We start from the raw sequence: 12,827 nt of genomic DNA, 5'->3' as shown, positions 1-12,827 counted from the left end.
TATCGTCCATTTGTCCCTTGCTCTAGTTGCAGGGAAAATGTGCTATTGCAACATTAGCTTTTGTATGTACGGGTCGATGGGGTTTAGTTCTGCACTGCTGGTTTTGCCTTTGGTCAACTTTGATTGCTTCATAGAGAAAGCCAGTGTGTTTTAAAGCAGGTATAAGGGATTATAGTTTTTGGACAGCCTCTAGAATCCTTTTGTAGACCCAAACAAATGAGCATTCTGTCAGTATTTTCTCTTCTCTGTAGCTATTGCTGCCTTCTTTTTCCATGCCTTGCTCCAGCCCTCCTCAGGGCCCTGCTACCCACAGGGTGGTCTGCAGACCTGCTGCCTCCACGGCCTCTGGGAGCTGCTGAGAAATGCCCAAGAGGAGTCTTTACGTGACAGGAAGAGCAGCACAACTGCAGTCTGGGTGACGTACAGGGAATCCCAGCCCAACAAGAGGAAGTAGCATACTGTTCAAGAAATGTTTGTAAGCAAATGGAAGGAAGTACCGTTTAAGGGGGAACCCTCCGGGTTAAGCTGGCCAAGTCGCTCTCAGGGAACTGGCAGTTCTTTCCAGTTCTATAAACCGAAGCCTTGGAATGTGAAATCAAGAATTACAGGCGGGGGGTGGGCAGCCAGGATAATAATTCTTCTCTTTTTTTTTGTAAATGAAAGGCCTCTGCTGTATTAAAAACTCCCATGACCCACATCTAAAAGGTATTGGTGAACAGCAAGAGATGAGGCAGCACCTACCCATTTCTTTTATAGGAAGACAAAGTTGTTTCTTAGGGGCTGCCTCAAAGTAGCCCAAGACTGTCCTGCACCTTGAAGAGTCTTGTGCTTTGTGAAATTCACTGAGGAATTCAGGGCTGTGAGATTTTCCTTCCCAACTCCGAGCAGTTTTCACGGACACCCTTGGACAGGTATTTCATTCCTTGTGTAGCAGGGCATGGACTGCACTTGATCGGTCTTACATAGATTAATGAGTGTCACTGCCTGAATTCTTCCAGGAAAATTATTTTATAATCTTCTTTAGCCTTTTTTCTTTATTTGAATGTAGTTATAGTCACAATGTTTTGTGTGTGTCTGCATGCGTACCTACTCTACTAAAATAACCCTACAGAGTAACCCTATTTAGGCTTTCTCTTTCAGAAAAAATACTTTTAATACGAAGAACACAACACTTTTCCCAGCTTCGTGAGCCTTCAGGCATCTCTAGAACAAGTAATACAAACCGCTGTGGTGCTGATTTAGGAGTAAATTTTCAAAATTTTAATCTTCCCAGGATCTTCCTCTTGTCTAAATAGAATGTATACAGATGATTCCGCGGGCCGCTTGCTTCTTTCTTCTGGATGATAACAAGTGATTGTTATGGTGTTTCATTCCTGGTGCGTCGGTCAAGATCCCCACGTCTCTTTGCAACCCTTGAAGGGCCCCCTCATGTGCAGCAGATGAGACTGACTGAAGATACTGTAGATTCTCCAGAGAGCTTTTCCTCTCGATTATACCAACTAACCCTGAAGGGTATGTGCGGTTCCGGGGCCATGCAGCAAGCCTGTGTCTGACCCGGAGAGAACGGCTGGTTTCACCTTTTGCCGCCTTCTTTGTCTCACAGCAGAAGAGGATAACTTCTCACCCTTCCGGCCATCCTTAGTATGGAGTCTGCAGGCCTAGATGCGAAGGGAGAGAAGGAGAAAGAGCAGGGAGCGAGGAGGAGCGGGCGGGCGGACCACTGCGCTCGTGGCGCATTGTGGAAGCCTGTGTGAAGCTAGTGCAATCTTATGAAAATTTCAAAACATGAGAATAATAGTACTTGAGAAATATAGTTTTAATCAGCTGGAATATAAAGTTTGGAGCTGCAATCATGAAGAGAAAGAAATCATAAAGAGAAAGAGAGGCACTATTGTAGTGCCTGGGATAGCAAGGCACTGGACGGGCACGGGGGCCCAGATGCCAGCTCGGGGCAAGTCTTCCCCCTGAGGTCATGTGACTGAATCCCGTGGTGGAGGACGAAAGCCGGAAAGGTGACGCAGTTGAGAGGATGGAAAGGGGGATTTTTGGTTAGAGGAGAGAACGAGTTATGGAATAACAATGCATATGTCCCAGGGGAAGCAGGACACCTTCTCCACAGTGATTCAGAGTATGGACTCGGGTCAGATTCTTTTGGCTCAAGTCCTAATTCCCACTGTGATCTTGGACAGATTCCTCAACTTCAGTGCCCCGTTTCATCCTCTGAAAATGGGGCCCACCGCAGCCACGTCACAGGGCTACTGCGCCACGAGACACCAAGCAGGTAACGGGACTCCACAGATGTCCGCGCTCCTGCTACTGTTCGTACTGAGGTCAGAACTCCGCCAGCTTTAAGGCCCAGTGGATTACAACCAGTTTCCTCCTCGGCAAAATAAGCACACTAATCTTCGCCGCTTGGCTTCCTGAGAAACGGCACGCTCATCCCTGCCGCCCTCCGAATGGCTCCTCGTCCCACTGTCCCAGTTAGCGGAGCCAGCAGCTGGCTGAAACGGATGTGCTATTCAGTTAGGAAAGCCCGAGTCCCTTGCGGCCCTTCTCTCCCCTTTTGTTGCTGGTCGGGGCTCAGTGACAGCTGCTGGGAGGCAGGGAAAGGAAAGAATGCTCCAGAGATGACCTGTTGCTCTCATGGCTTCCTGATCCGTCTATGTCTGCGAGAAACATTTGCCCCTGGCTCCGTGCTGTGTCCCTCTGAGTCATGTCTTTTCTCTCATCTCCTGCCTCTTCCTAGAACAGGAAAGTGGCTTCTCCAGCCTTCCAGCCAAGCTGAGTGACTAACACGTCCAAGTGCGGGCAGACAGGTTCCTGGATCCTATTTTTGGGTACGTGTTGAAGTGGTGTCTTCTGATTTCTCTGACTGCTCTGTAGTCGCCTCTTTTTGCTACAGAGACACAGCAGCAGTCGACAGGGAGAAGAGAGCCGCGAAAGACACAGGTGCTCACAGTTCTGATTCAGGTTTCATTCTCAGTTTTGCACTTTGCAGTCCTTGTGGGGTACATGGCTCTGCAGAGCCCTCGTACCCACTCCCAGGGCCCTTTTATTCAGTAGGACAAAATCAGCTCTCCTTTATGGAGAAAAAGTCATTGCCTTTAACTCTCTCCTCCCTGTTCAATTTCCCCGGCTCCCTGCTCTAGGGATTCGAAGCAGGGCTGGCCGAAGGCAGCACCTTGAGGGGTGAAGGTCACCTCCTGGGTGCCCCCTGCTTCCTCTTCTCCGCCCAGCCTTCGTGTCGGCGGCCTATCTTTTACTTTTCTTTGGGGTTCTGCAGGGCTCAGGGCCCTCCTACTGGGTCTCCTGTGCAGTGTTCAGTGTCACCTCTGGACCATCCATCCATTTGCACTAAAACAAAAGATTACTTCTAAGGCGCTGAAACATTACCCCATCCAAGGACCTTTTTCACTTCGGAAGCATCAAGTTCGGGAGGTAACATTTCAGATATAATCCAAAGAAAGGAGCTGGAGCGCTAGTAAAAAGTGATTTGAAAACGTGACGAGCAGAGGACTTGTTCTGCTCCGTTTGCTATTGAGGGGTGAACAGAAAGAAGACACTGGGATAAGTAGACAGCAAGAGCCCAAATTATTCTTATCCCTAAAACCTTAGGCTGAATACCTACCGTGTCCTGTATCGTTTGCGCCTGCTCTGTCAGTTTCCCCTGCACATACTCCTGCAAGGGAGGAAATACACCAAAGCACGATTTGTGAAAACTACATCAGGTACGGTAAATGTCTCTGAGGCTGGACTTTTTTCTCAGCTTTTAAAGTAGCAAGTACGTAACTTTGTAGCAATTCTGTAAGCTCTTCTTATCTTTAATCAACATTCTACAGTGACAAAGTTACAAGCTAACAAAATCGAGCCATTATTTGTATTATTTCCCACTGGTATTTAAACTGTCCCGGGATTCAACTGAGACAATGTATGAGGCTGTTTTCCTAAAATGTAAAACTCTATAGAAATAATGTTTAAGTACTATGTGATTCAAGCTGGCAGTAGTATCCTAGACTACTAAAGAACAACAACATTCTGAAAAGCATGAAAGTATGTATCTGAGAGCGAAATAAAGGTTAAGGAGTAGAGAGATAGACCATTTTCAGAGGGGAAGGGGGCCAAGAAGCCGAGGGAGAAAGGTGGGAGAGAAGGGACAAGGGATGAGGAAGGGAGTTAGGGTGTGTTATGCACATGTACCAACTCCAAGGAAAGTGAACATTATATATTATGCATTTGCACTAGCAAAGTAAAATAATAATATACACAGATAGATAGATAGATAAAATTTTCAAGCAAGCTTCCAAACACTAGAATTTTCTACCATGAGATTTGAAAGTAGGTTTCAGGCAAGAGAATGGAGATTAAAGACGGATACTACTCTTCCTCGAAGAAATACACCTGATTTACCTTATATGCGCTTTAGTTTTCCCAACTCAGTGATTCGCAAGGAAGAAAATGGTGGGAAGGAATTTTATTTGAATGAATACATTTCAAACTCCTTCTGCAAAAAGAAAAAAATTGAAGTTGCCGTGTTCCGCAAAGATTCCAAGTCTTCTCCAGCTATGTGCTCATGTAGTCATCCATTCAGAAAATGCTGACTGGGCTCATTGGGTACTGGGAACCATTTCAGAATCCCAGGAAACAAAGTGGAAGTCATGATGTGGGTTTGAAAGACTTCACTAGCAATCTAACAGGGTTAGTTGACAGGGCTAATTTTACAGCATGGTAAGTGATAAGAAGGGTTTGTATAAGATTGTATACAAAAGCACTAAAAATGTACTTCAGGTAGAGAAATTTTGGAAACAGGAGTTAGGGGAAACATTTCTGGCATGGAGGAGGGAAGGTAGAGCTGCTGGGGGCGGGGCCCGGTTTTCAAAAAGGCTACAGAAGAAACGCTAATGACAGATGATAGACAAATGACTGCTCCTGAAGGCCTGGTGTACGGTACTCCAGAGTGGACCATCATTCTGAGATTGACCAACTCTCATGCAGTTGATAGCTTGAAGCAGAAAAGTGACATGGAGTTTTGATGCGATCACTTGTTTTTAGAAAGAAAACAAGATTAGAGGTGGTATTGAAAGCCGGGAGTGAGACCAGTTAGGAGGCCCTGGCCCAGAGCCAGGCTGAAGAGGGAGCTGGGGATGAAGACACTCAGGGAGGTTTACTCTGGCTCAGTTTCAGGAGTTTGAGTACTTGGTAGTTCAGCCCATGTTGCCTTTGGGCCTGCAGTTAGGCAGAAAATCTTTGTAGAGGCAAGCGTTAAAGGAAACTGCTCACAGCACTGCGGCCAGGAAGCAAAATGTAGCGAGACAGGAAGGTGCCAAGGTCCCAGCAGCCCTTTCAAGGGTTCACAGCCCCTGAGCTCACTCCTTCCCCCGACGCTCCACTAAAGGTTCCACACCTTCCTGTGGTGTGGCAGGCAGGGAACCAAATCACGTGCCTTCGGAGGGCGTTTAAGACCCCGAGCGCAAGTGGTGAGAGTGATTTTGGCAGACAACCTTCCAATAAATTAATCCTGATTAAATTACAGAGTGACGTGTTGCTTTTGGAGAAATTACTAATAGAACTGATAAAAATCAAGGATTTCTTGTCATGAAGAACAGAGCTGCAGACACAGGGTAGTTATCAGGGGGCAGGGGAGGGAAAAGGACACACATTACTGAATATATTTGCAGTATGCCAGCCCCGTGGTCCACAGGATTTTTAAAAATTTCCTGGACTGGACAGCTAGATTGGTTAGAAGAGACACAACCCATCTTTACCCTCCTGAAATAATAGGAAACAATGGCCTCGAGAAGCCCTTGAGAGTTCAGTCCAGTCCTTTCATTAAAGATCTGAAAATCGAGGCCTGTGGTTGCCCTGCCATGGTCAGAATCCCAGTGCCCGCTTCAAAGGGCAGGCCTCTTCACCACGCTCAACAGCAGCCCGAGAAGAGCACCGAAAAAACGCTGGCACGGTGGTGCAGGCCTGTAATCCAGCACTCCCTAGGCTGAGGCAGGAGGGTTAGGTCACTATGAGTTCTAGGTGAAGTGGTACAGTGAGTTTGAGGCCACCCTAAACTACATAGCAAGACCCTGTCTCAAGAAACAGAATGAAACAAAAAACCAAAACCCAAACAAAACAACCCCCCAAAATCAAAATGAACTGATGGGCTGTGCATGACTATTAAATAGAATGAATTTTAAAGTTCTTTGAAACTATAAGGCACATTTAGAAAGCCAGACACCTGTTTCCTTACTTGAGGTTGGTTATTTTCCCAGATTAACCGACCACAAGAAAACCTGTGCCAATATCACCAACCACTCTTCACTTGCTCGCATTCCAAAAATAATTCTGGACACTCGCCTGGCTTCCTGGTGCAAGTATCGAGGCACATGTGATTTATATTGTTATTAATTTCATATTTAAAAAATTGGAAACAGAAATACCTGTTTATTTAGGATTAGCAAAGAAAAACTTTATAAAGAAGATGAAACATGTAGGTTTGTGAACCAGCTACTCCGCACCGTTCATCAGGGGACTGAAAAGTTTTCATGGAACCTCTTTAAGTACTATAAAAGCAAAGAACTGACTTACTCATTTCATAATTTTTGAAACTATAATCTAAAATAAGTGATAATTCGTGTATATATAACATGTTTAGTTTTTAATAAGTTAAAATTAGTTTGAAAATGTTCTATTGGTCCATTTCACATTTAATTAATGAAAGCAATGAACAGGATAAAATACAATAAAAATAATGAACACACTTATGAGCTTTTAGAAAGTTTATTATTTCTCTTTCTCCGGTTGCCTTTACCACAAATAAAAGGACTAATAGGCTTTCATATGAAACTTTAACTTACTTTATTCAAAATTTAAATCTTTGAAATAAAATAATTCATCAAAACACTCAATAAAATTTATTTTGAAAATAATCAATATTGTTCAGACATAAGGAAATAATGTTTCATATATTAGAAGTTAGAAGGTTTAATTTTATAACTACATATTTTAAAACTTGCTAATCACTATTTGAAAATGTTGAAGTTTTTGATTTATTAAAATAGATATTTTATTAATCAAATACCATTTGCTAATCAATACACACAAATATTTAAACATATACTTTAAATACAAAGTACAACTATAAAGTCATGAGACTGATTGACCTTTTGAACTAGCATAAAATCTATACAGCCGAGTAGCAATCGTTTAAGGTCATGATCATGAGTATTTTTCTAAGGATGCTACAATGTCCTAAGGCAGTTTTTAAAGTCTCTTTTATAATCACTTTCAAAAGGATATGATTTCATAATTTAAACATTCTCTTTGATTTGTTACCAAGAGTATTTCAGTTCAATCATCCCTTTTATTCACCAAACCTGACAACTTTAAAAATCTTATTACTCTTCATTGAATGAAGAACTGTCACTTATGAGGATATCCAAAGAAAAGTTAGTTCATGTTCTGAGGGAAATTCTGAAATTTGCACATTTAGACACTCTTAAGATATATAAATCACACTGCAGACACTTTTATATGTGCCTATATCATTTCAGAACAAAGGAGATTTGTAAAGTAACAGTAACTCAAGACTAAAATAAGACCTCACATCCCAGAAATTATAGAATAATTTCATTCATGTTACAAAATCCATATCCTTATTAAAAGTTTGTAGTTGTTAATTTTAAATTTATGCATATAGCTCATTAGCATGGGTCCTCCAAATCGACAACTTCTCTGTAAGTCTCTCTCTATGAATCATTGTAGAAGAAATTGTACTGAAGTGTCAGAAATAGCCAGTGTCATAACATGTTCTTAAATAGCACCGATATTACATGAAAGTAAAGTGAAACATTCATAGGAATGCAGAATATAGATTTAATTTCTCACTATAGGACAAAATGTCAATTAGATATGATTTAACATCACAGACGGATAAATGAGTCATGAAACCTCAGGATTTTGCTTGGAAAAGTCAGAAAGGAGAGTGCCAGTCCTTTACATTCCTTCTCCACAGAAGCCATATAAATGCTTTTGTAATCAAGACAGTGCATCTTTCCCTGAAGCTACCTGTGTGAGATATATTTACTCATTCTAAATATCAGTTCAACATGATAACAAATATCATAAAGCAATCCAATTAGAACAACATTTATATTAAGCACAAAATGTACAGTAAATGCAACACCTTGTTAAACAGGCCTTTAGGTTAACAGTATGCCTCAAAGGAATACATTTTCATGAATCTATTTTCACATTATTTGTTGTTGTATTTGATATTAGTAGCATCACTGTGTGCTTTTGTTACGGTAATCTTGAATGTTTAGATACAGCCTCTCTAGGTATTCTCATGATTATGTCTGTCAAAGTAATTTTAAAAGTATTACTCCAAGAGTATAAGCAAATAAGAAATTCCACCTTTTTATGTACTTGTGTGCAGAACTGTAGTGTTTTCAGAGAAGTGTCCCTTGATCGCTATCAATTTATCAGTTGAAAGTATGTCCTTTTTTTTAGTAAAGCACAAGCTGCCTGTCTCCAAAAATAAGTGTCGCTAACTTACCAAATAATTCTGGTTTATAAAATAAGATACGAATGAATCCCTGGGCATGCACTAGAAAAGCATTATTTGATGTTCGCCAATACTTTCTATGTGTGGGTTCTCCTCTGAGAACTTTCCTTGATTGAGATCGTTGAGGAGTAGACAGAACAGTAGTACTTTATGCTATAACGACAAAGACGGATTACCCTCTGCAATCTCCAGACCCGGGGTCTAAATGTTGTCACGGCTCAGTTGCAGGCTGACAGAAGAAAACATGTGTCCTACGCTTGTACACAGTGGGGCAAGGACAACGTCTGTCGCGCTCTTCCATACTGTCTGTACTGAAGGCAAAACCATTAGGCAGGTCTTTACAAAAGGCATTAGGACCCTGAAATGGAGGAAAAGGATGTGTAAGGATTATTAATGTTACCAAAATAAGGCCACTCGTACGTGCAGGAAAAGATATAATGACTGAGTTCTCCCTGACTTCATTGAACAAGTCAAAACAAAGGGACAATGACAAGAAACACAAAAGAGACACTGATTGAAAGCTAAACCGGCAAGTACATGACAAAATGCTCCCATTCCTTCTGTTGGCGGAATGCTTTTGGAAACAATAAAACAGTAACAGAACCACCCGATCTCTGCCCCTAAACATTAACCTGCGTAACTCTGCACATTTCCGGGGCCCTACTTCCTGTTAACCTTTCCTGTTGCTTAACTCCACTCCTCGACCCCCGGACTAGGCAGGGTTGGATCCTCCGTCTTTGTCCCTTTAAAATACTGAAACAAGCTTCCTCAAATTGAACAAAAAGTATCATGAACAGATACTTACATTTCTGTATTTCCTTCTAGAACATAAGTTGTCTCAAATTAACTTGACCTTTCATAAGTACTTGAATGGAAATAAATTGAGCATTTTGTTATGTTTTACATGGTTAATTAGGCTTCATATGATTATGCTCCTAATTATTACTTTTTCATAGTAGTTATACACACTGTGAAGTTCTGTGTGTGGTAGTTAAAGTAACACTGCAAATACTGTTAAAACTCTCAGATGAGAAAAGCTAGTCTACTGTCTTCAAGTTGTTCTTTGTATGCCTTTTCTTACGGTAACTGCATGTTCTTATATTCCTACAGCTGGAGAATTTTCTATGTAACCTTTTGGATAATGTTCTATACAGAAGTAAAGCTCTTCCAGCCCCAAAGTGTTTGTGACTTCTTAGGCACTGCTGGTGGCCTTTGTGGAATCTTTCTTATTACCTGGGTTGGCACAAGAGAGTGAGGTTTCTTTTCTTACTTTGCTACTAACGTGACCTAAATGAAGGTCTCCTGCATTCAGCCTAAAGTGAAGAGAGGATCAGTGACTGTCTGATTGATGTGTTTTTAGGATACTGAATTATTCATATTGCCTGTCTACACTGAGTATTTTTATCTTCTGTTTTGTTCTAAGTGCTAAATATTTGAAGCAGTTTTATAAGAAAATTAATGAGGGTGTGTTTCGGGGTCAAACAACTGGATCGAAACCGGAGTGGAGGCAAGTTTTGACTTTTAACGCCATTATGTTTCTGGTCTGATACGTGGTCTTGGGCATACTGCCGCAAATTAAAGCGAGAACGGGGAAACCTACAGAACGGGTTATCAAGGTCAGTATTTATTATGCATCCTTGAGATGTCCGCATGATGCTGTCATTATAACGAAGAATAAATAGATGTATTTTGAAATCAGAATATATAATGAAAGCCAGGATGGCAAAATAACCTCAGGTTGATAGAAATGAAGTTTAGATCCGAAAGTTTGCTGATCAAACTGTTTTGCTTAGCATATAGTACACTTTCTACTCTCCTTTAGACTAAGAATTTTGTAATCCCTGTAACCCTTTAGCCCTCCGTGTCCTAAAAGGGACTCAATACTTGACCTAAGCTGATTTTGCAGCTCAGCAAAGTGCAGTTGCCTACATTTGAGGAATTAAGTTCATAGGATGTGATTAACACCTTAACTTTATTTTCTGTAAGTTGTTATTCTTTCATTTTGGAATAGAGAGCCTAATAATTCTTGAATACCAAACTTAATTTGAGTTGTGAACATTGCATGTAGTTTCTCATCTGAAACTGTACACATTCTAAAATGACTCAAAATTTGGTTGAGGGTCACTGTGACCAATGAATCACTTCTTACATAAAATTTATAATCCATAAAAACACATATTTCTCCTTGGGACAAATTACCCTGGATAAGAGATTTCATTTAGCTACAGTGTCATGCAAATTGCACTGTTATAGCAGTTTACGGTACTGTAAACATCTTCTAGAAATGAGATTGCTTCCACTGCATTTCCAACTTGGACATGTATTTGCATGACATTCCAGCAAAATAAAAAAAAGATACAGATGTTCCAGTCCTACTTCTTTGGGTATGATCCATTTATGTGCAAAGACCTTATTTGCCAAATAGCAAAATGGTGGCTATCTGTATCTGACTGTAGCATGGGATCAAACACTTTCACTGGTCCCTAATGACTGCACTTCTGTCTAGGTTTCAGTATCATTAGGCTTCTGGTTTTTGTTATTGTCATTTATTTCTTCAAAGAACCTAAAATCAAGCTGTGCTCAGTGGCATATGCCAGTAGACAAGTAGTTCCAGCTACTGAGGGCTGAGGGAGCAGCTCTGGTTGAATCCTCAGAGTTCAAAGCAAGCCTGGGCAAAATAGGGAGACTGTCTTGAAAAAAATCTAAAATCAGATCTGGGGTGAGACCGTGACTTGGTTCAAAGTTCCACGGTTGGGTATTTTAACTTCGGTCACTGCCAAATTGTTGGTAAATTAACCCCTCCTTAAAAATATATAAACAAGAAAGACAGAGAGAAAAAAGAAAGACAGAGAGAAAGCAAAAGAAATTTAAATAGATTTGCTCTTCTGTAGCACCTCTCCTATGGCCTACTGTGCCATGGGAATGTAACCCATTAATGACAGACGTATTTTTATCAAGGTATAAAATAACATTTAAGCGTTTTTGTTTGCAGTTACTTTGGTACTTACAATCACAGTTGCCTGATGATAAACATACTACAGTTAAATACGGACGTTCCACATGAAAGTAATTTGAAAAACAAGCCGAAGTTAAATAATACATTTTATACGGCTCAAAAGGAAGTGGGTTGATGACTCACTAATGGACGAAGTTCACAAAAACACTTCCCGTTCTAAGGTGGAGAAGGGCATCGTTTGGTGAACTGTAGTACTACTTATATCTTTCCACTATTTAGTAAAACCTTTCTTTTTTCTAATTCTTCCCAAAACGCTTTGGGGAAGTCTAGCTTTGTTGACTATAAATATGGCACTTTATATTTTCAAATCGCCCCCAGCCAGATTTTTATAATATGCTGTGTGTCACTTATTTTTCACATCTTGTAAGTTACAAAACTGACACAGAGGTTAAGGCGACTGGTTTTAGTTACTTAGGAATTCCAAATCTTACGAGCTGATTTAGGGATCTCTAAAAAGTCCACACGCTTGGGGATGTCAGAGCACGGGATTATTATATGTACATCGAGCCTCTCTTCTCTAGCTGGTTTTTGGGACTTGTGACAACTGTTTTCACCTTGCAGTTATGAACTCATAGACCTTTGCTCATCGTTTATTAATCTGGTGACATTTTATTTCTTTTTAAAACCCCTTTTAGACTTCTTTCTCTCACACAGCTTTCCCTGTGCTTCCTTCTCCCCAGAAGTCACGCCTGGACCTACGCTGCAGGAGTAGCCAACGTAAAACTAAGCACTAGTGTATTTCTTTTGTGAGACTCACAGCTAGCTGAGTAAATACATGAAGGTGGGGGTGTTACAGAGGTGACGTGTTACCAATGGTAACAGTTACCAATGGGCATCTCAAAGAGGCGTGGCCGGTTTCACATTCCCAGGACCCTTTCCACCTGCGCTTGACCACGGTCGTGAAACCGGGGCGAGTCTGCCTTTCACAATAAACTGGATATCCTTCAGTGCGACACTAAAAGTTCTTGGTGGAGTGCAAAGCTTTCGTTAAAATTTTTAATGCTTAGAAGTGACTCCCAAAGTTTGATGACGCATTTTGAATGTGGCTAACGTTCCTTAAAGCATCCTTTCAACCTGCGGTGGATTTCCAAATTTCTTTTCCTTCTAACTGGATGCTCCTCCCATGTGAGCCTCGGAGATGAAAAAGTAACTCGATTCTGATCGCGCGTTCCTGCACTCGCCCTTCCCGCGGGTGGGCGGGGCTTGCCCTGCAAAAGAGAGCCGGGCCCGGACCCCAGGCCCAGGCCCGCGCGGCCC

The 12,827-nt window shown here is 41.5% G+C and overlaps 1 protein-coding gene across 1 annotated transcript; it reads right to left on the bottom strand.

Annotated features, from left to right (window-relative positions):
• Window positions 1-6,752: 6,752 nt before the first annotated feature.
• Cav2 (caveolin 2) lies at window positions 6,753-8,912 on the bottom strand (the record flags this gene model as incomplete). Its single annotated transcript, XM_005388157.2, is given in 1 exon segment — window positions 6,753-8,912. A coding segment is annotated over 1 exon segment (157 nt), but the record flags the coding sequence as incomplete, so codon positions are not given.
• Between the last annotated feature and the right edge of the window lie 3,915 nt (window positions 8,913-12,827).

This window comes from Chinchilla lanigera, unplaced genomic scaffold, assembly GCF_000276665.1.
Source record: "Chinchilla lanigera isolate Chin_1 unplaced genomic scaffold, ChiLan1.0 scaffold00031, whole genome shotgun sequence".
Lineage (NCBI taxonomy): Eukaryota > Metazoa > Chordata > Mammalia > Rodentia > Chinchillidae > Chinchilla > Chinchilla lanigera.
Note: the sequence above shows the minus strand (reverse complement) of the source record. Positions and strands in the feature narration are given on the sequence as shown.